Raw genomic sequence first — 25,483 nt, 5'->3', positions numbered from 1 at the left:
GTGTGAGGGGTTCTGGCAGTATATTTATTAGCGGCTGTCAGAAAAGTGACACTTTGATGAATGGAGCTGGGTAATCAGCACCCTCCAAAAGTGAGCACTTTGAGGCCTCAACATGCTAAACTGCAAAATCAAACCTTTTTCTAACCCCCTGTACAAAAATAATAGAAGTTTTTTTAATATAAAAAATGGGAGGAGGAAGCCTCATATAAGAAAAACATATTTTTCTATGTGGAATTAATGATGATGGTGGTGGTAAAAAAAAAAAGAGAAAATGAAAAAAGGATATCAAAGAAGAATTTCTGTGCTATAGGAACTTTTCCTTTAAATTGCAACTTATCTTGCAAGGAAAGCAAAAGTTCCTAAAGCATAGAAATTCTTCTTTGATTTTAATCATTTTTGAAAGATTAGATGTTTATTGGAAAACAATACAGAGAAATTCTACTTGTTCTTCTGCTAAGGTGAGGTTATGCCAATGATTTTTAGAAAGCACAGTAGTCAAACAGTCTAATCTTAAACTCAGTATATATAAAATTTCTGGAATTAATTCAACTGGTTTAGGATCAATTTAAAGAATGATATTATCACTCTCTGCTAGGACTGGATAATCAGTGGTTCACTTGGGGAAATTGCTCCAGAACCTTCAGTGGCTTGCAGTTCAGTGTTGAAGAAAAAGGCATCTCTTGCTTCTCTCTCCCCTCCCTCCAGTCACTTTCTGAATCTTGTGATATTTCTGTTCTCATTCACATTTTGTGTGTTACTTGAGCAACTCAGGCCCCATTTTCACTGGAGAAGTAACCTGGTGTAGGAACCGGGTAATTTCCCTGGAATGCCACGATCAAATCTCTCCGTGGCATTTATTGCCCGGATCGATTCTATCCATGGCATTGATTTGCCATGATCGTGACATTTTACACCAGGATTTTGTTCACATTTGGCAATGGGGTAAAATGCCACGATCCTGTCAGAAGGGGGGAGGAGAGAGGAGAGGAAGAGTGGAGGTGGCTGAGGGAGAGGAAGAGGAGGAAGGAGAAGGACAGAGGGGGTGAACGCAGGCAAGATCGTGGTGACAGAGGAGGGAGGGAGAGGAAGAGGAGGAAGGAGAGGGGTGGAGGGGGTGAATGCAGGTAAGATCAGGGTGACAGAGAAGGGAAGAAGAGGAGGAAGGAGAAGGACAGAGGAGGCGAACACAGGTAAGATCGGGGTGACAGAGGAGGGAGGGAGAGGAAGAGGAGGAGGAGAAGGGCGAAGGGGACGAACGCAGGCAAGATTGGGGGTGGCGAACAGAGGTGGCTGGAGGGAGGCAAGAACAGGGGTGGCTAAGGGGGAGGAGGAGGAAGGAAAGAATCAGATGGGAATGATTTTCAAGTTCCCATTGGCAAAAAACTGGTTCTTTTGAAAAGAACCGCAAGAAAATCCATGGCAAAAAGCCCTGCGTTATGAGGGATTTACACCGCTCCACCCCGAATCGGGTAGGAAAACCCTGGCGCAAGTATGAAGGACCCTCATTTAAATCAGATTGTAGCCCAGGTTAAGATGTAGTGTGAATGGGCCCTCAGTAAAAATACACAGGATCACATAAATAAATAAATAAATAAATAAATAAATAAAACTTTTATTTGTATCCTGCTTTTCTGTGACGAGACAATCAAAGCAGCTCACAACACATTAAAATCCACATTTACAACATTGTGTCCCAAATTCCCCCCCTTAAAACAGGATTAAATATATTACAATTAAAATATCTATTAAAACTATATGACCCAGTGTAGCAAAGAGAGTCCCAACTAACCCTCTGTTATCCTACTTTTTCAGCTGCTTTAAAAATGACCCAGTTTCTTCTACCCTCTCCCCCTTTCCCCCCTTTGTACTCAGCGTACTTCATTTTCTGCAAACTAAGGGGCTTGACAGATTGCCCCGAAGGGGCGGTGGGCCACCACACCTTTCCTAGCCGGATCGGAGCCATGGCAACCTCACACTGCAGCCCCAATCCGGCCTTTCGAGAGTGCAAAAAGGCCCCACAAAAAGCAGCTCCATTTTGCACCCTCGAAAGGGCGTCATAGCTGCTGCAGCATGGCTATATGGCACTCCTTCAGTGCTGTGTCATATGGACACAGTGCAGGAGGAGCGTCATGACACTGCACACCATGTCCTGGCACACTCAGGTGGAGTCAGGGCATGTATCATCTGAATGCGACGCCCCAACTCCATCCTCAGGCTGGCCTTTTAGGCCAGTCTGTACAGGGCCTAAGTTCAAAGTACAAAAGTAGTTTGCAGTCAATTAACTCAGTAGAGAGGAGGGGTGAGGAAGGAGTGGGATCCTGCCCTTCCCATTAGGCATAGGGAAAAGTGGACTGCTGCAGCCTCTTCTAGCCTGTGTGAACTCTCTCAGTAATAATGTTTATTATCTTAATGATACTCTGTTGTTGCTTGGTCACACATGTCCTGGTTATCATCTGTGAAATGTTAGAGTTATGGGATCAGGCTATTCAAAGTCTCATGGAAATTGCAGGGCTGAATATAACCTCTTTTTCTTTATATTTTATACCACACTTCTTAGAAAAGGCCACACATATGCAGAAAGATGTGCCCCCCCCCCCCCCCTATTTTGGGAACTGCTCCAGCACCCAATAATCTCAATTAGATCTAACTCCATGCATTTCACATTTCAGAATTTGTTTTTGCTCAAAATCCCATTTTTTGTCCCAAATCCCAATGTTTTCAATACAAAAAAATGTGCTTGAGCCAAATACAATGCCCCCCCCCGAAATTTTCATTAAAAAGTTACAAAATGTAAAAATTCTCATGATAGTTGATGTTTTTGACAGGGTTTATTTACTTAATGACACCAAGGCTGGAGTTCACAATCACAGTTATGAATATGTAATGTTGAGTTACACATTCATAACTGATTCGTATTAATGATCCCTGTCTTTTCAATAGTGTAGGGAAAATGCAGGGATTGTTAAAGTCCTTCATTTCTGATTTGCCAGACAGCAGTCACTGTGGGTGATGGTATCTTCTGTCAGTCTCATGAGGGAAATTCAGTATGAGGAGGAATTTTGGGAGGGATCCTGCTTCCAATAGTCATAACAAAGATTGTTCATGGGAGAGGTGTGGAAAAGTCAGTCGGTTTAATCTCAGTCAACAGAAGAACAGGTCTCTGTTGCTTGCAGTAGCTGCTGCTTGGTAAAGCAGGATTGAGATGTTGCCTAGTCACATAATTAAGATAGTTACATAGCTAAACAGCTGATCTAGGATACAGGTGCATGTTTATAATCTAAAATGACATAACACAAAAAGAAAATGGGATAGGGAGGTAAAAGAAAAAATAAATTTATAATATCGCAAGATTCTGCAGCCTGATGGAATAGCTAATAGATATCTAATGAAGAGGGAAAGCCTATTGTAGCAGGCTTTTAAGGAAAGATTTCTGTTTTCCTTCTTCCTGTAGAAGCTCTCATCTGATACTCATAACATGAGTTAGATTGCAAGTTTTTGGTACTATGGCACTGAAAGGTGACCAGAATACGCTGTTGTAAGATATGTTTCTACATGTGTAGATATGTGGTTCAAAATATATATGTGCAATGGTGGCCAGCTCGTGGCTCCCATGCCACATGGCAGTGAATCTATTCTTAGTCTGAACAGTAAGAGAAATGTCCAAGATGCTGAACTCCAACCTTCAAATAAGTTCAGCACCTTGAGCAGATCTCTTAAAATTCAAACTAAACCCTGGAGGGAAATCATCATCCTATTGATGTCTGAGCCACTGGCTGGCATTGACATATATTCACACATAAAAATATACATACTTACATTCATAACATACATACATATTGCACTCTTAAGCTCCTTTTATGTCAGTACTGTTGTTTTAGATGCCAACCTTCCTTTTTTAAGGCCTGGCCCAGCCTAGTCAAGATTGGTGCCATCTTCTGAGTAGTAGATCACGACTCCGTCTCAACTCCATGATCTACAATGCCCATACATCTTTAGAGTGAGAGTGCACTCTGATGATGCATTACACCAATACATCATGGACACAGAGTTTGCCTGGGTGATATATGAGTGTCCTGAGAATGCATTTCTCAAATGGTAGTATTGTTCAGGGACAAAGCCTAGCCAAGGAGTAGATTCAATTTAATTACAGTGCGAGTGGTAGTCCAGTCCTAGGAGGCACTTTGGCATCAGAATCTTGGCATCCTAAAGAAATATAGGTTGCTGCTCCCTCTGCCATTGAGTTACATCCCAATATGCCATTTTTAAAAGTCATTTTCCCCCCAGGGAGAAATGGAAAGGAAAAAGCACAATGTCAATGGCCACTCAAAACAAAAGTCTGCCAGTCTTTGGAAATGCACTTTTGGGAACAAAAGCCATAAGCAGTTTTGGAGAATGGATAGCCAGCTATTCAGCTTGTACACAGGAGACTAGTCTGTATGAGGGGAACTAATTCTTAATTTTCCTTTTTCCTAATTCCAATTTCTTTCTTGTGAAGTTAGGAAGAGGTAACCCACCTCTGGTATTATGCTGCTGTTTCCTGATTGTTGGCTTCTCCAGGCACGGGCCACCCACTATGAGAACAGAATATTGGACTCATCCTTAGGTTCTTACTTCTTTTCTTTTCTTTCTTGATATGATAGCCTCATTGGAGATAACTGTGAACAGACCATAACATCATTTGTCGCTACTAGTAATCTATTCTATAATTGGTTGGAATGCTGGCTTTCATTTTGAAGTTTTCAAATTCTTCCCTTCTATCTCCTCTTTTTGCCTCCTCCCACTAGCCTTAACTTCTTTGTATACTTCATTTGCATGTGCTATTTGTTCCTCTTTCCTAGATGGCTAATCTAACGACCTGGATTTTCACCTAATAGTTGCTGTTCTTAATTACTGTTTGATAGACATGTTACATGCATTTACAGTCTGCAGAAAACAGTGCTTGAGATCCTGCATGGGATGCAAGGAGCACAGCTGTTCCAGGCTCATAGCTCCATGCTTTTCCTCCCTGTCACAGCAACCAAACCTTGTGGAGCTGCTGCCATTAATTGGCTGGGAAGGAGGAGGAGTGGGGAGAGAAGGTGGTGACTGGACAGCAGGGGTTATTTCTTTGTCTCCCCTGCAGTTTGGTACAGATAGATTCTGAAGAAAAACAACATTGTTGTTCCTTTGCCTCTCTCACACACAAACTGCATGAGGATGTAGGTAGCCCCCTCTCCCTCTCTCTCTGGAGCAGTGGTTTCACAGGGTTTGGTAAATTGGAAGGGAGGTTTTGAGCATGGTGCAAGGGGCTAGAAAATAGCTTCTTGCACTCTGTTCAAAGAAAGACACATGTCTGCCACTAACAGGATTCCAGCCTGTTATCCTAGGTGTGAAGTAGTGAGCAAGCTTGTGGGGAAGAGACTAAGGAGATTATTGCACTCCATTTAAACTGACTTATCCCTGAAGGGATACACTTGAATTTAAATTTAAAAGTAGGTGTTATTGCACTCAGCCTGGGCTGGGCGAGTGCAACCCGTCTGCAGCCCAGACCTCAGCCGTGCTTATCTGGAGGCTTTTGAAAAATTGGAGCTTACCATTTTTGAAAAGCCTCTGGATAAGCATGGATGGGGTCTAAGCTGCAGACAGGTTGTATTCACCTGGCTCTAGTTGAGTGCGATAATACCTGTTTTAAATGTAAATTTGACTTTATCCCATCAGGGAGTGTGATAATCTTCCATCTTGTCCACCTATTAACTTGTCCATATAGTGTACACCCATAGAAAAGCTGCACTTAAGTACCTTTGAAGTCAATACGAACATTTTGTCATAAATTGCTCCCATTTATTTCAGTGTGGCTTATTTGCAACTACTGTATTTGGAACCAGACTCAAAATGGGGCTAAGGGGCTATGCAAAAGGCCCCAATGGTGCGGCCTCCAGACACCCCTTTTCCAGCCAGACAAGGGCTGTGGCAACCACACACCAGGGCCTCGATCTGGCCTTTCCAGGGTGCAAAAAGGAGCCGCAAAAAGCAACTCCTTTTTGCACCCCAGAAAGGGAGCAATAGTCATGGCGCTGCGGCATTATGGAGCTCCTTTGGCAGTGCTGGAGGAGTGCTGTAATGCCACGTGCCATGTGGAGTGGTGCATGGCAACATGGCACCCTGGGGGTGGACCCAGGGCATGCATCATGCAGACACTAGGCCCCAAATCTGTCCTCCATCTGGCCCAAAGTGCTGGTCTGAAGCTATGTGGATCTTATGCTATGTGGATTTTTCCAGCATTCATAATCTTGCTTTCATTGGCTTTCCACTTCTAGCTTAAAGGTAAAGGTAGTCCCTTGACATGAATGTCTAGTCATAACCGACTATAAGGGCAGTGCTCATCTCTGTTTCTAAGCCGAAGAGCTAGCATTGTCCAAGGACTGCTTTGGTGGTCATGTGGCCAGCATGACTGCAGCACTGAACACTGTTACCTTCCTACTGAGAAGTGATACCTATTTATCTTCTTGGATTTTGCATGCTTTCAAACTGCTAGGTTGGCAGAAGCTGGGACTAGTGATGGGAGCTCATCCTATCATATAGCACCCAGGCCTCAAACTTCCAACCTTCTGATCTTCCAATCATCAGAATTGGTGTCTTAACCACTAAGCCACCACATTCCATTCTATCCCATTCATTCTTCTAGCTGACTTACCCCCAATATAATAGGGCCTATGAAAACAGAGGACATCCATATAATGGTATCCCTTTTCAATGTAAACTCTATTTTGAATAAATGTGTTGCAATGCTTTTCATTCTAGACATTATTCTACTCTTTCCCCACCTCTACTAGAAGTCATATCATTTCCCCCCTCTTTTCCAGGGTTTCATGTGCTTAGTGTGTGCCTTCTTCACTACACACTTACAGCAGTTTGATACCGCTTTTTTTAACATGGCTCCAGACTACAGAATTCTGGGATTTGTAGTTTGGTGAGGTATTTCGTATTCTTTGCATGGCTGTTCTTGTGTACTCTTTTGAACTGCAACACAGTAACTGTCTAGCAGAACATTTAAAGTACCTCACTGAGTTCCAACTGAGTTGCAAATCCTTTGAATAGACTACTATAGCTGTGCAGTGTATTGAGAGTAAAAGATGATCTTGCAGTGTCTCAGAGAGAGAGAGAGAGAGAGAGAGAGAGAGAGAGAGTAGAACCTTCTTCTATAGCTTTCTTTCCTTAAAAAAATGCCCTGCTCTATTGCCCTACTAGGTACATTACAACATTTTTGTTGTTGTTTGCTACCCTATAAAAGTATACATATTTTCTTCTTTCTTTCTCTCTTGACTCTGTGCTTTCTTCTGGTCTTGCATATTTATTTTTAGTTAAATGGTAACTGCCAAGAACATAAGGTGTGTTCTCTTGCTTCTACCCTCTGCCCCAGCTCAGCGGCAAGAGCCTCACTAGTAGTCGCTCCCATAATGATTCTTGTGGCTGCACCACATTGTTAAGCCATTAGGTTCAGGTTTTGCAAGAGAGACACAGAAAACCTCCCCCCCCCCCCAGCTTTTGTCTGACCTGAACTGTAGGTTCCAGTTGCAGTGAACTCAATCACTGTTCTCTCCCAGGCTGCTATTAAACCTTGGCTCTAGCCAGCCAAGAAATTAATCTCCAGTGCTCAACTTCTGCTGGCTCCTACTGTGCTCTGCAGCAGCCCTGTACCACCTTTGATCCTGCATCTGCATGACCTCATCCATAAGCTTGCTGTGAGTGTTGAATCTTTTCTTACAATCTTTTGAAAGTAAGGGCAATAGGAGTTTGTAGTTTACTTATTCTTCCACAGTTATGCCCCAGAGCTTAGAAAAGTAACTTTTGGGGATCCGCTTCCAAACTTCTTCATGCAGCATACCAGTGGTCATACTGGCTGGGCGACTCCAGGAGTTGTGATCTAAAAAAAGTATCTCCATCATGCTCTAGCTTAATTTGAGCATTTTTTAAAAAAAATGGTGGCATTGGTACTACTGTGTCCCATCACCTTACCTTCAGTGGATTCTTTAATATTGATAATAGCTGACATAATGCAGTGGTAAGGATGTAAGAAGTTTTAAAATACCAGCAGACTAGAAATGTATAAAATGCCAGAGAAAATATGTACTTAGATTTTTGTGGTTTTTTTGGTCTATGTGGCCATGTTCTGGATGAGTTTATTACTGATGTTTCGTCAGCCTCTGTAGCCACATCTTCAGAGAATGCTGGCATGGAAGTGAGTAAAGTATATACAGTGGACCCTTGTTATACGCTGAGGTTTGGTTCTAAGATCCCCCGTGTATAACAAAATCCATGTATGCTCAAGTCCCATTAAATATAATGACACAGCAAAATGGTGTCCCTTTTAAAAAATGGAAAATCAAGGTTTGATATTCAAAATTTATACAGTACTTCTTTTGAACATTTTCAAACCGTGTATGCTTGAATCAGTGTATAAAAAAATCCGTGTATAAGAAGGGCTGACTGTATACTGTGTGACCCTTGGTTGAGAGAAATGATTTGCATGTTTATCTCTGTGTTGGTCTGTTGTTGAATGACAAGACCTCTGCAATGAGGATTTGTATCTATTTAATTAGTGATCCATTGTCTGCTGGGAAAACCCCTGACCCTGGGTGGTTTCCATTTGCATTTGCTGGGTCTTGATTTTGGTGTCTTTCAGGACTGGTAAGCAAACTTTGTTTACTTTAAGGGTTTCTTCTTTCTTGTTGAAGTTATCTAGGTGTTTGTGAATTTCATTGGCTTCCCTGTGCATTTTGATCTGATAGTTGTTGGCATGATCCAGAATTTCAGTGTTTACAAATAGCATTTTATGCCTAGGATGGTTTATAACATGTTTTGCTACTGCCGATTTTTCTGGCTGACCCAGTCTGCACTGTTTCTCATGTTCCTTGATTTGTATTTGAACACTGCATTTGGTGGTCCCTATTTACACTTGTCCACAGCTGCACGGTATGCAGTAAACTCTTGCGGCCGTGACAGTCTCTCCTGTCCTTCACTGAGCGAAACATTTGCTGGATTTTCTTGGTCAGTTTGTAGACCATTTGGAGGTTGTGCTTCTTCACCAGTTTCCCTATTCTGTCTGTGGCCCCTTTGATGTATGATAAAAATACCTTCCTTTTAGGTGGTTGTTCATCTTCACTCCTGTGGGTTTTTCTGACAGCCCTTCTGATGTCTGAACTGGAGTAACCATTAGCCTGTAGAGCCCAAACTAGGTGCTTCAATTCGTCCTTCAGGAGGTGGAGATAAAGAAATAAGTTAATCAAGAAATGATACATATAAATTAATTAATTAAATAAAGTATTACAGCACAAAAATTAAAAAAGAATTATTAACAAAATTCTTAGATGTGTTACAGAAAAAATAGTCAATTTTATGTACACTGCTCCCTCGGGTTACGAAATTAATTCGTTCCGCGGCCGCTTTCGTAACCCGAAAAGCCTTCGTAAGCCGAATTGCCATAGGCGCTAATGGGGAAAAGCCGCGTTTCGTGCGAAAAAGCGCCGAAAAGCACCAAAATTTTTTTTCGTAACCCGAAATAAATTCGTAACCCGGAACAATTATTTCCAATGGGATTTTTTCGTATCCCGGAAATTTCGTAACCTGGGTATTTCGTATCCCGAGGTACCACTGTATTGTAATTATTTGTTATATGTAGGTATGTAATTCTTCACCAAATTTCTTCTCAAAGGAAGAAATGAGTAATTTTAACAATTTTCTGTTCACTGTCAGAAATGTTTCAAAAGCTGCACACTGCTCAAACCCCATTCACAATTCAGGACCAATTGGCAGAACTGCTGTTTTCTAGGCAAATCACCATATAAGAATTTTACACAGAATAAGTCCCCACTTACAGTATTTTCTGTGCAGAAAATATATTTTTCTGCATGGGAAATAATATTTATGTGTAGAAATATAATTCTGCATGACAAAATGCTATTTTCTCTGTAAACAACCAAGTGTGAATGTTGCACAGGATTAGTCCCAAACTGCAAAGATTCTTGCCATTTCAGGATTCTTCTCATCACAGTTTCTTGACACTGGAAAAACATGTTTTTAAAATAATTTTTCAAATATTTTCAAATATTATTTCCATCCTTGCTTATATGAATAAAAATATTTAAAATACCCCAAAAACCCTAAAAAGGCCAGGTAGGTTTCACAGTTAGGTGTTGAATATTATTATCTGGCAGATCCCAGATGTTTGTCATGTGTTCTAAGATATCCATTTAGCAGTGGAATAGTGGAGAGTGGACCTACAGCTTCATGTGCCATCACTTTTTTTTCTTATCAAAGATTATGAGGCAGTTAAGTCCCATAAGCTCTATAAAAGATCGACTCTTTGTGGAGATGAAAATTGTTAGAATTTGTTTGATGATACAGATCAATAGTGCTGCCTACATTTTAGGACTTTCCCATGGGGGAGTGATGATGAAGATGATAACAATGAGCACCTGCATGTCAAAATTAACTACTCAGGGCTCTAAATACCCTAAATAAACCACATCGTATCTAATCTTGGAAGCTATGTTGGGTTAGCCCTGCTTAGTATTTGGATGGGAGACCATCAACGAATAGCAGATTCTTTAGGCTGTATTTCAGAAGAAGAAACTGGCAAAACCAGCAATGAGTATTCCTTTTCTTTCCTAAGAAAACTCTTATGGGATCACCATAATTTAACAGAACCTTCCTAGAGAAGCTAAACTGGTCCCCCATCCTTATGGTTTACACGCTTACAACTATGCTGTGGTGGTATAATCCATTTGTGGTCCCCATTGACTTAGTGGACAGTTGAACTGACAATGAATGCACTTGCAAAGCTACATTCCCAGCTTGGCATGAAACCCACTGGGTAACCTTGGAAAACTCACATGCTCTCAGCTTCAAGGGAAGGTAATGGAAACCTTATTTGAACAAATCTTGCAAAAAGAAAGCCCATGACAAGTTTACCTTAGGGTCACCATAAATTGAAAAAAATGCCCCTTCTGTTTCTAAATGGAAAGAGTAGTCATGGGTATAATTATGGACGGGTTGAGACTAGGGTGCTTCCACTCCTTGTATGTTTACTTAGAGTGGATGACTAAACACCAGACTCAGGTTTTGGTAAGAATCCTCCAAGTGCTTATTTATTTATTTATTTATTTATTTATTTATTTAGAGTATTTAGCTCCATTGGGCCTGGCCAGGACTAAGAAGAAGAGCCCTCAATCGCGTTCATCTGGTGCCATCTGGCCATGGAGGGAGAGATGCAGGCCCAGCTCCATCAGGCCTAGATTAAGAAGCAGAGCTCTTCCACCAGTCCATCTGCCTTGGTCCAGGCCTCAGAGAGAGAAAAGAACTGCTGGACCTGATCCGCTTCCTCACCACCAATCCTTTCTCCTTCTGTGTCATATCTTTTCAGCTTTTAAGCCTGAGGGCAGGGAACCGTCTTAAAAATAATAATAATTGTAAGCCATTCTGTGAGCCTTTGTGGCTGAAGAGTGGGGTATAAATACAATAATTATCTATAGATAGATAGATAGATAGATAGATAGATAGATAGATAGATAGAGATTTGGACCTCCGTGCCATTTGGGCAATTTATAGCACTTTGATGCCACCTTAACTGCCATGGCTCTTTCCTATGGAATCTTGGGTTTTGTAGTTTAGTGAGCTACTAAGATGATGAATCTAAATAATTTGTAAAACTACAAACCAAAGACTTTTATAGGATGGAGCTATGGCAATTTAAGTAGCATCAAAGTGCTGTAATTGTGTAGTATGGGAAGGGGGGAGTCACATTGCTTAACTTTTTGTCCATATGTTCACTGAGGTCCCCACCTTGCAAAAATCCATCTTTAATTACTTGTAGCGAAACACGATCCACTTGGTAGACTATGCAGCTTGAGGACAACTTTTTATTGCCAAGTATGCATTACCAAGGGCTAATTGTTAGCATGGTGCACCTGCCTGTTCCCCTGGTAGCTAGAGCCAATGAGGGGAAATACAGTAATTTATTAATGATCAAGTCACAAATAGTAATGAAAACAATAGGAATGTCTTCAGGAAGCACTGCCGGGGGCAGAGGTGCAGGTGCTTGTGTGTCCTAAGCAGAACATCGGCATTTTTTATGAAACTGGCTTGTCGGCTTTTCTGCACTCTTTTCTGCTCTGCGCATGCTCTTTTCCCCCACTCCAAATGTTTTACCTACACAACAGGCTCAGCATTCTTGCTGTGGGTGATAAAATAGCTGTCATCTTGAGAATGGAGGAAAAAGCACAGAAGCAAAAAACAAAACATAATGAAATCTCAAAACAAAACAAGACAAAAACCTGTATAGACTAAAAGAATTGGGGAAAGGAAGCCAAATCTCTATCAAAGCAAAGGATTTGTAATAAGGTCACTGGACTGGTGAAGGTATAAAGGGAAATGGTGAAAGAATGATTTCAGCTGTGGACTCTGTAGTCAGTTCAGGGCTTCCAAAATTCCCTGTGTGAAGCAGTGAAAAATTCCTTTTGTGAAATTTGCAGTGAACTTTGACATCATGGCACACTGGGTTTATAGTCCAAAGCGGATCTTGCCAGCTGTCTTGCTCTCATGCACCAATACAGTCTGGTACAATAGATTGTACAAGACTATTGCTTAATTATCTAGCTACATATTGACTACTCTGACTAGTAGTGGAATGTATGGGCCATCTGATCCTTCTTGCTGAAGTGGGCATTAAGAGAGAGGGCACTTGTATATTAGAGCAAATATGGTGTTTATTTATGTGTAGAAACATAGAATCATAGAATTGGAAGAGACCACAAGGACCATCCAGTCCAACCCCCTGCCATGCAGGAAGACCCAATCAAAGCACCCCCACAGATGGCCATCCAGCCTCTGTTTAAAACTTCCAAAGATGGAGAATCCATCACACTTCAAAAAAGTGTGTTCCACTGTCAAACAGCTCTTGCTGTCAGGAAGTTCCTCCTAATGTTTAGGTGGAATTTCTTTTCCTATAGCTTCCATTCATTGTTCCATGTCCTATTCTCTGGAGCAACAGAAAACAATCTTTCCCCATTCTCAATGTGACAACTCTTCAAATACTTAAATAGGGCTATCATATCACCTCTTAACCTTCTCTTCTCCAGCTCCAAAACATGTCCAGCTCCTTAAGTTTCTCCTCATAAGACATGGTGTCTAGACCCTTCATCATTTTGGTCATCTTTCTCTGGACACGGTCACCAAGAGGCTGATGCAGATGAGAAGGGAAAAAAAATATGGCCAAGTTAGGATTTGAACCCTGGTCCCAGAGTCATAGTCCAACACTTAAACCACTACACTATGCTGGCTCATTGTGCAAATTATATACATATTTGCACCCTGTTTCACTCTATTTTTGAGTGAAAGGCTATCCTATAATAGATAAATTACCACCATATTTGCTACAGTTCCTTCTCCTCAGTTCAAGAATTATTGTGAAATGTCTTGAGTCTTATGTTTCTGATTCACGTGGAAAACATGGCACCATGGGATCCATATGAGTACATGAAAATAAACAGAACATTAAGTTTCTATTGCTGTAAGATGCTAACAAATGGATAAAGGGGCTCCAATCATATGCAGCGTTTTTCAAAGTAAGCACTACTAAGTAAAAGACCGTACTCTGTCCTGAGCAGGCATGTAAACAATTACACTGAAAACCAATTTGCTCATTTGGCATGTTTTTCCAGTATTTGAGAATCTAAGCGAGATGACAAAGTTGTAAACTGTATTAATTTGATTGGGACATTTGTTTCTCTTGGTAAATGAAGAACTGCAGCAATACACAATTATTAACATCTGTCTTAGCAGTAATATAATTGGTGTGGCTATCTGAAGATATATGCACATTTCTAATAACCCAAACATAGCTAAAACATAAATTAATTAAGAATCAACTAATTTACTCTAAATTCAAGGCAAAATTATTTTTCCATATACTTCATGGTAGAATTTACTACCAAATAGCCACTTAAAAAGATTTAAAACCACCAAACCAAACTGAAAAAACAGAGACTCATGTAAGATCTATTTCCCACTGACAGCCATGATAATGTGGATGGAACCTCCATGCTCAGAGTCAGTACACCTCTGAAAACCAAATATTAGGGTCATGCTGTGTGTGGGAGTGTGCCTTGCCTTCATAACTATGCATACGGACTTCATAAGAACAACAAAAAGCTAATCTAAATTAATGTATTGGTCTTATGCAGGTGTCTTGCCTTCTTCCTTGTCCTTCACTAAACGGAATTGCCTTTCCAAAATGCTATCCATGGTTGCCTAAGTTAGTGGCATCACTAGGGTGTGTGGGGGATTCAAACCACACCAGGTGACACCCTAAGCGTGTGTGTGACACTATGCTACTCAAACATCTGCTTTTTGATAGAAATGGGGTGTGGCATTCACCTGCATCCCTTTAAAATGCTGATGAGATGGTGTGAGTGAGGTGATGCTCAGTGGAAGGGGAAAGGAGAAGTCCCATAGTTTTGGTTTGTTTTTTAATTACATTTTAATTTTATTTATTTATTTTAAGTAAAATTTTATTCTATTTAAATTTTCTTTAAAACCATCACCTTTTACCAAATTTTCACTTCAATCACATGAAAATGCACTGAGGCTGTCTGTGTGATACTGTAATTTAAAGGTATAGTTTTAATTTTGCTAGTGGTTTATTTCATAACTGTTACCATGACAGTCATCGATATGCAGGAATTATGATTTATGAGAAACATCAGTACAAAAAACATTACTAAGGATTCTGTACGGTGTAAAGTTCAATGAGGAAGGGTGACACCATGTGTTACTGCACCAGGTGACACCAGCCATAGTGACGCCACTGCAGGGGGTAACAAAAGAGAAAAGTCCATTTCAGGCCACTTTCAAGGCTACACCATGAGCATTACTGCTATTGCTGCTACTATCATCATCATCATCATCATCATCATCACCACCACTATGGGCTTCATCATGATCTTTTACACCTTGCTTTTTTCTTAATACAAGGATTTATGTATAGTTGTTTATCACTTAATTCCTTTTCTTCCCTCATGGCCCCCAAAGCAATCTACAATAAAACATCTGAAAATATTATTCAAGAACAGGTTTAAAACAATTTTATTGTAAGGGAACCTAAGGTTTACCTAGCCCAGCTCCTCTGCCAGAGCAGGAACTCAAAGTTAAGGAATCTCCAAAAAAATAAATAAAATAAAATAAAAAAAAAATAAAAAAAAATAGCAATCCAAATACTTAAGATTTAAAAACATTCAGCCAAGAAGTTTCCACAAACTTCCATTCCACTGTATGTTACACTGTCAAGGAGCTCTTCTAAGGGGTTGGAATATCCTTTTTTGACATTTGAATACAATGGTTCAGGTTCTACTTTGTGAAGCAGCAGAAAATAAACTTACTCCATCTGCCATGTAATAATCCTTTAGTTATTTGAAGATAGTGTATTGCTTCTCATTTTTCCTGCAACCATTCCTCATGGGATTTGATTTCCAGACCCCTTACTATGTTAGTTGCCCTTCTTTGGACACACTCCAGCTTATCATTATCCCACAACCAGATCAGTATTCCAGGTAAGGTTTCAATCATGCTGAATAAGAGTGGTATTATTATTTCCTTTGATCTGTACTTCTGTTAGTGTAGTCTTTTCTTTGCTGCCACATGACACAGTTGACTCATGTTTAACTTGAGATATACTGCTGTAAATCCTGGTGTCACCTGTCCTATATTTGTGCATCTCTTTTTTTCTGGCTAAATTAAAGACCTTACACTTATCACTCTTGAAATTCAGTTTGTTAATTTCTCCATTCTGCTGAGATGGTTGAGAATTTTGAACATCCTGCTAGGATTGAATTTGGATGTCATCTGCAAATTTGAGGAAACAAAAATCTATTTCTTCATCCAATTCATTAACAATCATGTTGAAAAACACAAGGCCCAAGAAAGAACAGCACCCCATTTTTCACTTCTCTCCAGTGTAATGAAGAACTATTGGTGAGCAGTCTATGATTTTGCTCCATTAACCATCTACAAGTGCACCTGACAGAAGCATCATGTAGCCCACATTTACCAGGAATATTATGGAGCACTTTGTTAAAAGTCTTATTGAAACAAGATATACTGCGTCTCCCCCCAACCTTGAAGCCCACTGCTGGAGAAAGGTGGGATAGAAACCATTCAAATAAATAAAATAGCATTTCCTCCATCTATCAAGCTTATATCTCTTTTTAAAAAGACTTAAGATTACCACGTTTTTGAGAAATTTATGTTGGCTCTTAACAGTCATGGCCTTCTTTTTAATTGCTGTTCAGTGTTCTGTTATAGACCCTTTCCTGGTACTGACATGAGGATGACTGGATGGTAATTGCTCGAATAGTCTTTCTTCCTTACTTTGCAGATTTCAAGTGTCCATGAAAAGCCAGTTTTAAAACCAAAGGACCAGACAGAATATTGAAGGTTTGCATACCTGTAATTGAAATGATGGTAAAAGAGAGGCTCTGGTTCATGTACTCTTCAGTCCAATCTGATGGGACTTGCAACAGGCTTCATTAAGGATCACAAATCTTGGGAAATTTCATATGAGAGGAGTTAGTTTTTCAGAAGTCCTGGACCAAGTCCATTTAGATCTTTGTAGGTCAACAATAGAATCTTGAATTGTTCTCAGAAACTGGAAGCAGTTTGTTTAGGATTGCTGTCTTGTGTCACCAGATAATGTACCTATTGCATTTTGCATTGGCAAACAAAAACAAAACCATGCACTTTCTGTAGCAATATTTTAGGTGTTGGTATGGATTAGGAAAGAAGGGCTGCTAATTTGTATTCTTTACTGATCTGTATTATGCTTTCTCAAAGCACTACTCATATGAACACACATACACAAAACTAGGCTTCGGAGAAACAGAATCTCATGCAATAACTTTATCTGTTCAGTGGTTCAAATCCATATTTACCCTCCAGCATTCTGACCGGCACTGGGATTTTCTGTTTTTTTTTTCCCTTTGTGAGTTAACACTGGTACAAAGCTGTCCATCAGGACCCTGGCTTGCTTTCTCAGAGCACTATTAATAAAGTCACTGAAACAGAGAAATGGGATCCATCTAGAACTAGTCAGATTGTAGTGTGTGCGCGTGTGTATTTTTTAACCCGGGAGCCAGCTGGGGTGCCTGTGTTGTGGATAAATGCAGTGATGAATGGTAGGTCAAAGAAAGAGCAGACTGATTTCGCTCCAAGCTTGACCCTGTCTTGGGTCTGACGTTTGAAATGACAGGTGCATTAAAAAGTTATTTGTTTGGAGTGGAGGGGAAAGGAGAGTCATTTGCAGAACCCTGCAAAGTTAGCACCTGGTCTAACAAAAAACCTGGATTAAAATATTCCACATCTTTCTTACTTTAAATAGGAATATTCCACTTACGTCTTACTGGGAAGAATTACCTCTCTAAAATCTATGAAGTGCTTCCTCTATGAACTCTCATGCTGTGTAAATCCATGGACACATTGATTACCATCATGTGGATGGGCAGAATAAATAGGTTAGTTGTAGTATCCCTGATGAGATAGTTATGGCAGACTCATAATAATCTCTCACAAATCACCCAATCATCTCCTTATCAATGATGTCTTAAACCTTTAAACATTTATTTCTGTCTAAAACAAAGATTACCAAGTGAAATAAAGGATAGGATTCCTGTCCCTTTAATGGTTGTGTAGAAGAGGAAATTTCAGCAGGTGGTGCTACTCATGTCCCTTATTTCACCTGGCAGCCCTGTCTGATAACCACCCTCTTACAGGTGCATGGAGCAAATATCTATATTTCCTTATGTTCTTAATCTTTTCTACCCAGAAGTAGTAGTGAACTACACATCTGGGTCATGCAAAACAACAAGGTAGACAAATGGGGATTTTTTTTAGGGGAAAGAGCAGTATTTCTTTCAATAATTTCTTTTTTTCTTATCCCTATGCTTGTCACCTCAACATTTCTACTTTGTCCCACATATTGACTTGTCATCTCTGCTGCACCATATCATTCACTTACTACTGCATCCCACTTGCCCCTGGCTGAAGCCATTTGTGGTAAAGTTCATATAAGTGACTCCCTTGTCTATTGCAGCTTTTCTCAAACCATAGACATAGCACCAGAAGTTCTGGGCCATGCATTTCTGTTCAGGCTTTATACAGGTGTTGGTATAATAATAATAATAATAATAATAATAATAATAATAATAATAATAATTTGTATTCCGCCCCTCTGAGAACAATCAGGGCAGCTAACAAAGTTAAAAATACAAAACATATAAAATCCCTGGTACCCTCCCCTCCTTAAAAAAGTATTAAATTCAATGCAATATTTAAAAAACAGAACAAAAAACAACAACAAACAAACATACAAGTTAAAAACTGACCAAAAGGTCAACAACATCATACCAACAAGCAACCAGTGGTAGCAGCAGTATCTTTCCCAGACGTTTTTCTAAGGCCAGGTTCTCTATTCCGGGAAGGCCTGCCGGAAGAGATCTGTCTTAACAGCCTTTTTAAAGCTGTCTAAGGATGTAAGTAGACAGATCTCATCCGGCAGGCCGTTCCACAGTCTGGGGGCGACGATGGAAAATGCCCTCTGGGAGGTAGTCGAAAGCCTAGATGTTTGTGGCTGAAGTAGGCCTCTCCCAGAGGAGAGGAGTGCGCGGGGAGGATTGTAGGGGAGAAGGCGGTCCCGGAGATAGCTTGGACCCAAGCCATTTAGGGCTTTAAAGGTGATAACCAACACCTTGTACTGGGTCCGGAAGCTAATGGGCAGCCAGTGGAGGGACTTTAGAACCGGGGTAATATGGTCCCTCCTGGATGTTCCAGAAATTACTCTGGCTGCCATATTCTGTACTAGTTGCAGTTTCCGGACCAAGCACGAGGGTAGCCCCATGTAGAGCGCATTACAGAAGTCCAGATGTGAGGTTACCAGCGCGTGCACAACAGTCTCAAGATCCCTTACTTCCAGAAAAGGGCGCAGCTGGCGTATCAGCCAAAGCTGATAATAGGCGCTCCTGACTGTCGCATTTACCTGGTTCAACATCAGGAGTGACAAGTCAAGGAGCACCCCCAGACTGTGAACGCAGTCCTTGACGGAGAGTGTGACCCTGTCCAGGACTGGAGGTTGCAACCCAATTCTTGGTTTCGGGGCCGCTACCGTGAGCACTTCCATTTTGTCTGGATTCAGCCTCAATCTGTTTTTCCTCATCCAGCCCATTACTGCCCAAAGACATTCATTGAGAGAGGAGACGCCATCAGAATTCAAGGCCGACGAACGAGGCATGGAGAAATAGATTTGGGTGTCATCGGCGTACTGATAACACCCAGCTCCATAACTCCAAATAATCTCACCCAGCAGCTTCATATAGATGTTAAATAACATGGGGGACAGAATAGCACCCTGTGGAACCCCACAGGTGAGCTCCCTTTTACTGGAGCAACTGTCCCCGAGCAGCACCCTCTGGGATCTACCTGAGAGAAAGGAACGGAACCACTGCAATGCAGTGCCTCCAATTCCCAGCCCCCCTCAGACGATCCAAGAGGATGCCATGATCTATCGTATCAAAAGCCGCTGAGAGGTCTAAAAGCACCAACAGGGTCACACTGCCCCTGTCGATACTCAGACGCAGATCGTCGGTCAAGGCAACCATGGCAGTCTCAACCCCAAAGCCTGTCCTGAAGCCAGTTTGAAATGCGTCTAGATAATCGGTTTCATCCAAGACAGCTTGGAGTTGAAAAGCGACTGCCCTCTCGATTACCTTGCTCAAGAATGGTAGCAAAGAGACTGGCCTATAGTTGTTCATATCCAGGGGGTCCAGGGAAGGTTTTTTCAGAAGCGGCCTAACAGCTGCTTCCTTCAGACAAGATGGAATATGTCCTTCCCTGAAGGATGCATTGACGATATCCGTAAGGAACTTCCTCAGTGCATTCCCCCCCGGACGGCCAGCCATGATGGGCAAGGGTTGAGAGAGCAAATTGTTTTCCTCACTCTACCAGGGAGCTTGTCCACGTCATCGGTACTCACAGATTGAAGCTGATCCAGTACAATCTCATTAACGGAATCGCTGGACACCTCGTCCATTGTTTCTGTTACAATACTGGCGTCTAAATCAGCTCTTATCTGAGAAATTTTATCTGCAAAGAAGTTGTTAAACGCATCACAGCAGGCCGTTGTTGGGTTAAGTAAAGGGTTCTGCACAGGGGGTACCTGCGTCAGTTCCCTTACTACCCTAAACAGCTCTGCTGGACGGGACTCTGCAGACGCAATACGTGCAGAGCAGAAACGTCTCTTCGCTGCACATATTGCCTCCCGATAAGACCAAAGAAAGTTCCTATGGTGAGTCTTGTCAGATAAGAGTCGAGTTTTTCGCCAGATGCGCTCTAGTCGTTGGCCAATTCGCTTCATTTCCCAAAGCTCTGGTGTATACCATGGCTTCCGGTTAAGAGTGGGTTGGCAAGGACGCTTGGGAGTGATCGTGTCGATAGCCCTGGTAATGTCAGTGTTCCAAGTGTTAACCAGAGCTTCAACAGGGTCACCGGCATTTCCAACCATTAAACCCTCCAAGGCTTTTTGGAATCCAATTGGTTCCATTAGCCTTCGAGGGCGGACCATTCTAATGGGTCCACCATCCCCAGAGGGGCAGATAGAGGCTCTTCCGTCTTGACCAGGAAATGATCCGTCCATGACAAGGCGGTGGTTTTAATAACCTCTGCCCACGAATATTCCTGTTCGGTACTAAAGACCACATCGAGTGTATGACCTGCACAATGTGTGGGCCCAGCGACCAATTGGGATAGGCCCATGTTAGTCATGGTTTCCATGAACTCCCGAGCTGCACCTGTTAAGCTGGTCTTAAGGGGGATGTTGAAGTCCCCCAGAACTAAGAGTCTGGGGGACTCCAACAGTAATTCTGAGACCAGCTGTGTTAGTGGTATGGGTTCAAAAGCCAACAATCTGAATAAATGATTGATAATTGATAGGGCTTTCGGCACCTACGTATCTGATCATTGACCACTCAACTAATCTGGGACATTGCATCACACAAGCTCAACAAGGGTTCGGTGTGGGACAATCACAGTTAAGTGGTCATTTCTAATTGTGAAAATGAACTGCGGCTTTTGCTTTAGATTATACACAGCACTGTGACAAGAAAATGTCACCTCTGTGCAATGTGAAGTAATTGTGTGAACTGAATGATTTATGGCAGGACTCCAAAGGTCATACATGAGTGCTGAGCTTATGTTCTCTGGTGGATTTCCCTTGGTCACAGGAAAATCAGAATGTTTGGCTATTGTTTGAGTGCAGTAGCCCCCCCCCCCCCGGAACCCAAGACTCTATCTCAACCTTTTGGGCTCCACATTAAATATATCTATAATGACAGAAATGGATGCATCTATGTTTTTGACAGTCATAAGTCATTCAAACATCATGGCAGAGGCCTTAAAATATGACAAAGTGTTTTTGGTTGCCATCCAAGTTGCAGTGTTGATTTTCAAACTGAAATTCCAAAGAAAAGTTGCTAGAAGAAGAAAGGCTACCATAACTCACCAAGAATATTTTAACAACTTGAAAAAGGAGCCCTGGTGACACAGTGGTTAAATGGCTGTACTGCAGCCACTTACTCACAAACTACAAGTTTACGAGTTCAATACCAGCCAAGGGCTCAAGCTTGACTCAGGCTTACATCTTTCTGAAGTCACTAAAATGAGTGCCCAGCTTGCTGGGGACAATTAGCTTACACATTGTAAACTGCTTAGGGAGTGCTTAAGTGCACTGATAAGCGGTATAGAAATGTACTTGCTAATGCTAAAAAGGGAGGGTGCTATCTAAGTCATTTTTGTGATGATTCTGGAGCATTGAAAAGATAGGAAAATAGGAGAGGGTTGAATCACTTCTGCAAAGATACGAGAGGTTAAAAATGTGGGAAAATTGAAGTAACTTTGATGGTTGCTAGTCATTTCTGGCTATATATTACATCCACTCAGTATACCTTTCAGTATCAGTTGGTGGGGAACATGAGAGGTAGTGTGCTATCACCATCCATCATTAACAGAAGACAGTGCTATCATCGTGGGAGAGGGGGATCCACACAGGGTATTGTTTGATTTCAAACTGTTGCCCTCTTCAAGTAGCATGGATAGCCTTGGCAATAGGCTGAAAATATTGCTGATTAATGCCATGTTGGTAAACGTAAACACACCTATGATCCAGTACTTGATCCTGGATGAACATGCTCAGCTGGCTTGCAATATGGAGACCTGGATGGATGAAGTGTATATGTGGGGTTAACCTTTCCCACTTGTATCTACCTGAGTTCTCTTACAGCAGCAGGTGAGAGTTGGGGAGCAGAGGTGAAGTTGCAGTGGGCTATTGGGATTTCATCTCCTTCACCTATCTCTTTTGTGTTCTACCCTTAGTCTGCAGGGTTTGAGTCAGTGTACTTAAAGGTGGGTGGGTGGGACACAATAGTGTGCTGCTCAATCTGAAGCGCCACAGTCTCCCTTTCTGATTTGGCTCAGTTGGTCTTGGCAGTGGCATTAAAGTCTCCTCAACTTGTTACACTGTTATGCATATCCATGTACAGACCTCTCTGGAGTGGTCAGGAATTCATGTCATTTATGATGGCCATTGGTTCTTCCCAAATAATATCTGGCACCACCTGTTTTGCTGGTCCCAATCCAGACTTAGTTTTCTGTGATGGGTTGAATGATGGAGATCTAGGTGTGGAAGAACTTTCCATAGTTCCATTGTCATGGACAGAGATCAGCACTTAGTGTGATTTAGATTCACTATGACTCAGAGCCTCCCCAGGCATGGTGAATTATTTAAAATGGCCTGCCGCAGGAGACTTACGAATCTGAGGGGGCATTCCCACTTAAGTTTTAAATCGCTATAGAATAAACCGCTTGTATTTAATCCGTTTTAAAATACCACGCTATTTACCCCGCTTTCCGAATCGCTGTATTTTTCGTTCCCATTTATCACTATAAATCGATTTTAATGTCGCTGATCGTCCCCATTTAAGACATAAATCGGTGTATAATGTAGGATTTAAACCGGTTTCGTGGTTGTCAATCAAATGACCTAGTAGTGACGTAGTTTTTAACCGGGGTAATTTAAATCGATGTAAGTCTCCAGTCGTTCCCATTTGTCCGTCCGTTAGCATTTCCCCTTGTGTTTTGCGCCTTTTTTTTGAAAGGACCAATCAGGCTGCGATTTTCTGAAACGTCAAAAGCTTTTGAGCCTTACAAGTTCTCCCGCTTCGCTCCACTGTTCTCCTCCTTCACACAGCCATGGATCCTCTAGGCGAGTTTCATAATTTTTTCTCTCTGATTTGCTTGCTTTTGCATCACTTGATGGAGCAACGGGAAATAATCATGTCCACATTTGAAAATGGAGAACATGATGAAGATATGCTTGCACATCTTGAAGATCTTAATGGCATGCTTCGTTTCTACTATCATAATTCCCAATTGAGCATTCAGCCCATGGCTAGAAGGTGGTGGATTTACCCCAAATCTGATGTTCACTGGAATGTTTTTGCCAGAACTGTCTGGTCTGATGAGATGTGGAAACGGACTTTCAGAATGCCTCGCGCGATTTTTAATATGCTTGTTAAGGAGCTGCGTCCTCATCTTACCCGAAGAGACACAAGGCTACGTAAGGCAGTCCCTGTGGAAAAGCAAATTGCCATGGCCGTCATGTACCTTGCCCATAAAGGATCTTATGCAACAGTAGCTACATTTTTTGGAGTGGGCAAGTCTACTGCTTACAGGGCAATAATTCATGTCTTCCTTTGCATGGGGACACATCTACTCCGTAGAGCTGTCTACCTTGGAGACCACAGAAAGGTTTTGTATTTATTTTACCTCTTTGATTTTTGTAGGCTGTTTCCAGATATTACTTTTTTATTTGTTAACTTCCATTGCAATTGGAGGGAGAGAGAGAGAGAGAGAGAGAGAGAGGAGGGGGGAAGGAACAAGAGGGGGATGGAAGGAATGGATAGATAGATAGATAGATAGATAGATAGATGCAAGGAAAGAAAGATGGATTGAGAGAGAAAGAGAGAGATAGCTGTCTGGCTGGCTGGCTGGCTGGCTGGATGGATAGCAGGATAAACTAAAAGGTATGGACCTAACTTTCTACAGGTGCAGGTTAACTCAGTGTGAGGTAATTATGAAAGAGGAAAATAGGAGGGATAGAAGCCATCCTTCCTTCTTCGCAAGCATCATTGAAAGCGATGACAAATAGGAAGGGAAATTACCCCTTCCTCACATTTTGCTTTGGAGCTTGGAATGTATCACCGCATTCATCTACTTTGTAACTGTTCAACGGTAACTGACTGACACAATGTTTTCTAATGTTTCACCCCTAGGTAATGGCTGGTTTTGAGCGGCTAGGATTTCCACAGGTGGTTGGGGCGATAGACGGCTGTCATATTCCTATAATTGCACCTGCTCATGAGGGCGCGCAGTACATCAAACGGAAGCAAACGCAATCCATGATTCTGCAGGCGACATGTGATCATAACGGAATTTTTTTGGACCTTTTCACCGGGTTCGCTGGGTCCAATCACGATACGTTCCTCCTGAAAGAATCCCCCATTTATCATGCACTGAAGGCTGGAATTTATGTACCCGGGCGTCCGACTGTGACTATTGCTGGAAAATGAGTTGGCCCAATTCTGCTTGGAGACAGTGGTTACCCGATAAAACCTTTCTTGCTGATCCCTTTCAAGGTGGGACACAGCAAAAGGGAGGGGGTGTACAACAGAAGACTGTCAAAAGCACGTTGTATCGTGGGGAGAAGCTTTGGGAGATTGAAGTCGAGATTTCGTGCCCTGCAGTGCGGGCTCGATCTCACAGTGGATAACTTACCATCAGCAATTCTTGCTGGTGGCATTCTCCACAACATTACTGAAACCAATGGGGAGGTTCTAAATGGGAGGAACACTTCTCCAGAGACATTTGTTATAGACCCACGACGTTACATCAGTGATGATGATGAGAGGAAATTGGGGGAGGGAATAAGAGATGCCTTTGTGACATATTTTAATTCATAAATTTTATACTTATGAAATGGCTATGAAATACTGTCATGGCTGGAATATGCGTCAATGAAAAGTGTTTGTATATACTGTATATCAATAAATCATTACATCGAATGTCAATTTTTTTGTATGAGTTCATCGTTATTCAACATTTCAATACACCTGCAATAGTTCCTCTTCTCTGGGAAGACACTGATTTTTTACATTCCATTACCACTCTGTGCTATGTTCAGCCATGTCTGTCTGGTGGAACAACAAACTTCAACTCCAATCAGTCGTGTCTAGGGAGGGAAGCTTTAAATCCAGAGTAATAATTGGGATGTATTACGAGAAAGGGGGCTCAGAGTAATTTTGATTTATTATTAATTTTTAAATTCCCCTTTACCGTTAGACAAAAGGAGGTT

The 25,483-nt window shown here is 41.6% G+C and overlaps 1 protein-coding gene and 1 long non-coding RNA gene across 2 annotated transcripts in view; one reads left to right on the top strand and one right to left on the bottom strand.

Annotated features, from left to right (window-relative positions):
- Window positions 1–3,012: 3,012 nt before the first annotated feature.
- The window catches only part of LOC121917508, a 28,289-nt gene continuing 5,818 nt past the window's right edge, over window positions 3,013–25,483 (bottom strand). The window contains exons 2-5 of the long non-coding RNA XR_006101048.1: window positions 13,094–13,216; window positions 9,114–9,230; window positions 4,515–4,655; window positions 3,013–3,209 (exon numbers count right to left, since the gene is read on the bottom strand). This is a non-coding gene — a long non-coding RNA (uncharacterized LOC121917508). The remainder of the gene's footprint in view (window positions 3,210–4,514; window positions 4,656–9,113; window positions 9,231–13,093; window positions 13,217–25,483) is intronic.
- Window positions 22,904–25,199, top strand: LOC121917507 (protein ANTAGONIST OF LIKE HETEROCHROMATIN PROTEIN 1-like). The gene is made up of 2 exons (XM_042443535.1): window positions 22,904–23,880; window positions 24,405–25,199. Exons 1-2 carry the CDS (start codon window positions 23,323–23,325, stop codon window positions 24,699–24,701), a joined length of 855 nt encoding a protein of 284 aa, XP_042299469.1. The 5' UTR covers window positions 22,904–23,322; the 3' UTR covers window positions 24,702–25,199.

This window comes from Sceloporus undulatus, unplaced genomic scaffold (assembly GCF_019175285.1).
Source record: "Sceloporus undulatus isolate JIND9_A2432 ecotype Alabama unplaced genomic scaffold, SceUnd_v1.1 scaffold_21, whole genome shotgun sequence".
Classification (NCBI taxonomy): Eukaryota; Metazoa; Chordata; class Lepidosauria; order Squamata; family Phrynosomatidae; genus Sceloporus; species Sceloporus undulatus.
This window is presented reverse-complemented; position numbering and strand designations above follow the sequence as displayed.

What these genes read in the sequence shown, in the direction of transcription:
- LOC121917507 (XM_042443535.1), top strand. Translation starts at nt 23,323, where the DNA reads ATGGATCCTCTAGGCGAGTTTCATAATTTTTTCTCTCTGATTTGCTTG. An exon ending in ACCTTGGAGACCACAGAAAG is followed by an intron (nt 23,881 to 24,404) that starts GTTTTGTATTTA and finishes TTTCACCCCTAG; the next exon opens with GTAATGGCTGGTTTTGAGCG.